Here is a 3,117-nt window from a genome sequence, read left to right as displayed (position 1 = left end):
CAGCGCTGGCTCTCTCAGTCAGAGAGGGCTTCTGTGACCACCTTGGATGAGGTTGAAAATCATCCCACCTCTGTTTCCTCTCTCCATTTCCTCCTCTGCATTATTTTTCTCTATCTCACATAATGCCTCCATTGTGTTTATGACCACATTGTCAGCATATAGTAAGTGCACAATAAATTACGTGAGTGGATGGCTGAATGTGTGGATGGATGGATGAAATGGAATTGTAGGTAACAGATAACTTTAGCAACTCTCATTTTTCTCCTTATCAGAGTCACCTGATATGAAAAAGGAGCAAGACCACCCTGCAAAGTCCCACACCAAAAAGCATAGTAAGTTGCCTGGTTACTGATGGCTCTTGGCCCTTCCCTCCAAGTTGAAGATAAGGGGTGACCTTTATGGTTTAGACAAATTGTCACCTTATCCTCCCTGCTTGCTGCCTCCATTTCTTTCACTCAGATTAGGCAGAGTGAGAAAAGAGTTGAGGTATTAAAATACAAGTGGTTGAACGTCATTCTCCAGGGCAGTAACTAGTTGAAATAAACCCAGAGCCTTTTGTTAGCAGCCAACCCAACCCAACCCAATCCACTGCCATCCAGTGATTCCCAGTCCTAAAAGCCCGAGGACAGAGTTGAGCTGCCCCTGTGGGATTCTGAAACTGCTCTTTATGGCAGTAGAAAGTCTCATCCTTCTTCCTCAGAATGGCTGGTGGTTTTGAATTGCTGACCTGACCGGGAAGGGTTAGCAGCCCCACTTGTAACCACGACAACACCAGGGCTCTTAGTCAACCGCAGTGAGAGACAGCAGCCCCCTGTGTTTCATGAGGCCTGCCTGGCTTGCCGCTATGGCCAAGTCACTTCAATTTTCTGGGCCTCAGTTTCTTGATTTGTAAAAGAGTAAATATTGAATGAGCTCATTTTCCATCGTCTTCTTGATTTCCAGTATTTGGTGATACTGGGCCCTTGCTTCCCAGCAGAGAGCGTTCCAGAATTGAGCATCTCCTGCTGGGCGCAAGATGTTCTAACGGTGCTACCTCTGCCCAATTCTTTGCTGTGACATAGGCTGGAGAGAAAGACAGAGAGAGAGACAGAGAGAGAAGTTCTCATCAAGTCGAGTCAGCCCCATGGCAGCTGTGCTCCGTGGGGTTTTTCATAGATTTTTGGGGTGTAGGTTGCCAGGCCTTCCTTCTTAGCTGCTCCTGGGGGGACTCCAGCCTTTGGGTGGACAGTTGAGAACATTCACCGTCTGACCACCCAATGACTAGAACCCCCCCTTTCTTTTTCCTCTTCCCCAGACCCTCGAGGGACTCACTTATGGGAGTTTATCCGAGACATCCTCTTGAGCCCGGACAAGAACCCGGGATTAATCAAGTGGGAAGACCGGTCCGAGGGCATCTTCAGGTTCTTGAAGTCAGAGGCCGTGGCTCAGTTGTGGGGGAAGAAGAAGAACAACAGCAGCATGACTTATGAAAAACTCAGCCGCGCGATGAGGTGAGCAGTTTCCCGTCTCGCAAAAGCACGGGCCGCGGCGACCTTGGCTGCGCAGCGGGCTGACGCGGTGTGCTCTGTTGCAGATATTACTACAAAAGAGAGATTCTGGAGCGTGTGGACGGACGCAGACTGGTTTATAAATTTGGGAAGAACGCTCGCGGGTGGAGAGAAAACGAAAACTGAGGCTGCCGACGCTTCGAACACACACACTCGCGCACCCCAGACGATGGCAAACCAAGACCCCCTGGGCGTGATTATTTCAAAGACAGCGTTTCTCGGATATTTATATACCACAAGGGGGAAAGCAAACCCAAGCCCCCAAGGCATCTGCTTCTAACGGGAGGGAGAACACTACAGTTGATGAAATTATTTTGTTACTTTGAAGTATGTCCTATGTGGGGAGCAAACGTACACAGTTTTCTGTGAAATATGAGGCTGGAAGAGGTTGTGATTTGTTTCCTTTGTCTTTCTTTGTTTGCCTCTATTGTGAAATCCTTTTCTGTGGCAAGAATAACTGGATGAGTAGCCTTGTGCTTCTTGCTAAGAGAAAAGGGGAAGGAAAAAAATAAATAAATCAGAGGGCATTACCTGTTTTTATATGCAGAATGATTTAGAATAAGGAGATACGTCCGCGGCACCTATGCACCCTCCTGGCTTTGTCAAGAGAGGAGGGCACAGTTACTAGGGTGAGCTCCAGGGTTTCAAGGTCATGGGCATATGCTTGGAAGATGCTGGTTAGGACAACCTGCCCTCTGGAAGCCACCAAGTGGAGCATGGGAACTTGTGGCATCCAGGGGTGGGGACTGTAATCTCTGTGTAATCACATGACTTGCAATGTTTCAATCAGTGAGAAGACTAATGGTGGTGGCCGGGGTCGGCGGGGGGTGAGGGGGTGTGGGTGGGTGGGGTGTGCTTTATACTCATTCTGAAATGATTGTCCTGACGCTGACTCTCTCCACCCCCTGCCACGGATGGCTGGTAAGAAAAAAAAACAGCAACAACAAAGAAAACCCCAATTGTCACCTCTGCCCACATACCTCCTTCAGGAGCCCCGATGACACAGTGGTTCAGCACTCGGCTACTAACCAGAAGGTCAGCAGTTCAAGCCCACCTGCCGCTCCATGGGAAAATGATGTGGCAATGTGCTTCTGAAAAGATCGACAACCTGGGGGCAGTGCTGCTCTGTCCTCGGACGGTTTCTATGCGTTAAGGTCAATTTCATGGCGATGTGTTTGGATTTTCTGGTTTCACCCTTGGTTGTTTTTATGTCGGATGCTTAAAAATAAGTGGAAAAAAGGAGGTGGTGGCGTGGAAGCGACTGCTAAGTTTGCTAGCCCGTCTCATTAACCCTTTGTTCTCAATCAGCACTATTGACACTCGGGGGCTGGCTATTCTTTGTGGTAGGTCTGTCTTGTGCATGGTAGGGTGCGTCCCAATATCCCTGACCTCTACCCACTAGACCCAGTAGCCCCTGCAGCTGTGACAGCTAGCGTGGCCTCCAGAGGTGGCCACATGTCCCCTATTGAGAACCACTGAGTTAACCAGTCAAGATCAAAGATGGCGGTGTATTCTCAGAGCAAAACGATGTGCAATGTCCCGTCATCCCTAGAGCAAAGCCAAAACAAGG

At 49.1% G+C, this 3,117-nt stretch overlaps 1 protein-coding gene across 2 annotated transcripts in view; it reads left to right on the top strand.

The window, feature by feature from the left end:
* Positions 1-2,059, top strand: part of EHF (ETS homologous factor) — a 46,691-nt gene extending 44,632 nt beyond the window's left edge. For both annotated transcript variants that reach the window (XM_004708287.2, XM_045291024.1), the window contains exons 7-9: positions 273-332; positions 1,295-1,490; positions 1,574-2,059. In XM_004708287.2, the coding sequence (XP_004708344.1) occupies positions 273-332; positions 1,295-1,490; positions 1,574-1,673 (356 nt within the window). In that variant the 3' untranslated portion in view covers positions 1,674-2,059. The remainder of the gene's footprint in view (positions 1-272; positions 333-1,294; positions 1,491-1,573) is intronic.
* Positions 2,060-3,117: the final 1,058 nt, after the last annotated feature.

This window comes from Echinops telfairi, unplaced genomic scaffold, assembly GCF_000313985.2.
Source record: "Echinops telfairi isolate 266 unplaced genomic scaffold, ASM31398v2 ScPeMD7_60;HRSCAF=208, whole genome shotgun sequence".
Classification (NCBI taxonomy): Eukaryota; Metazoa; Chordata; class Mammalia; order Afrosoricida; family Tenrecidae; genus Echinops; species Echinops telfairi.
Note: the sequence above shows the minus strand (reverse complement) of the source record. Positions and strands in the feature narration are given on the sequence as shown.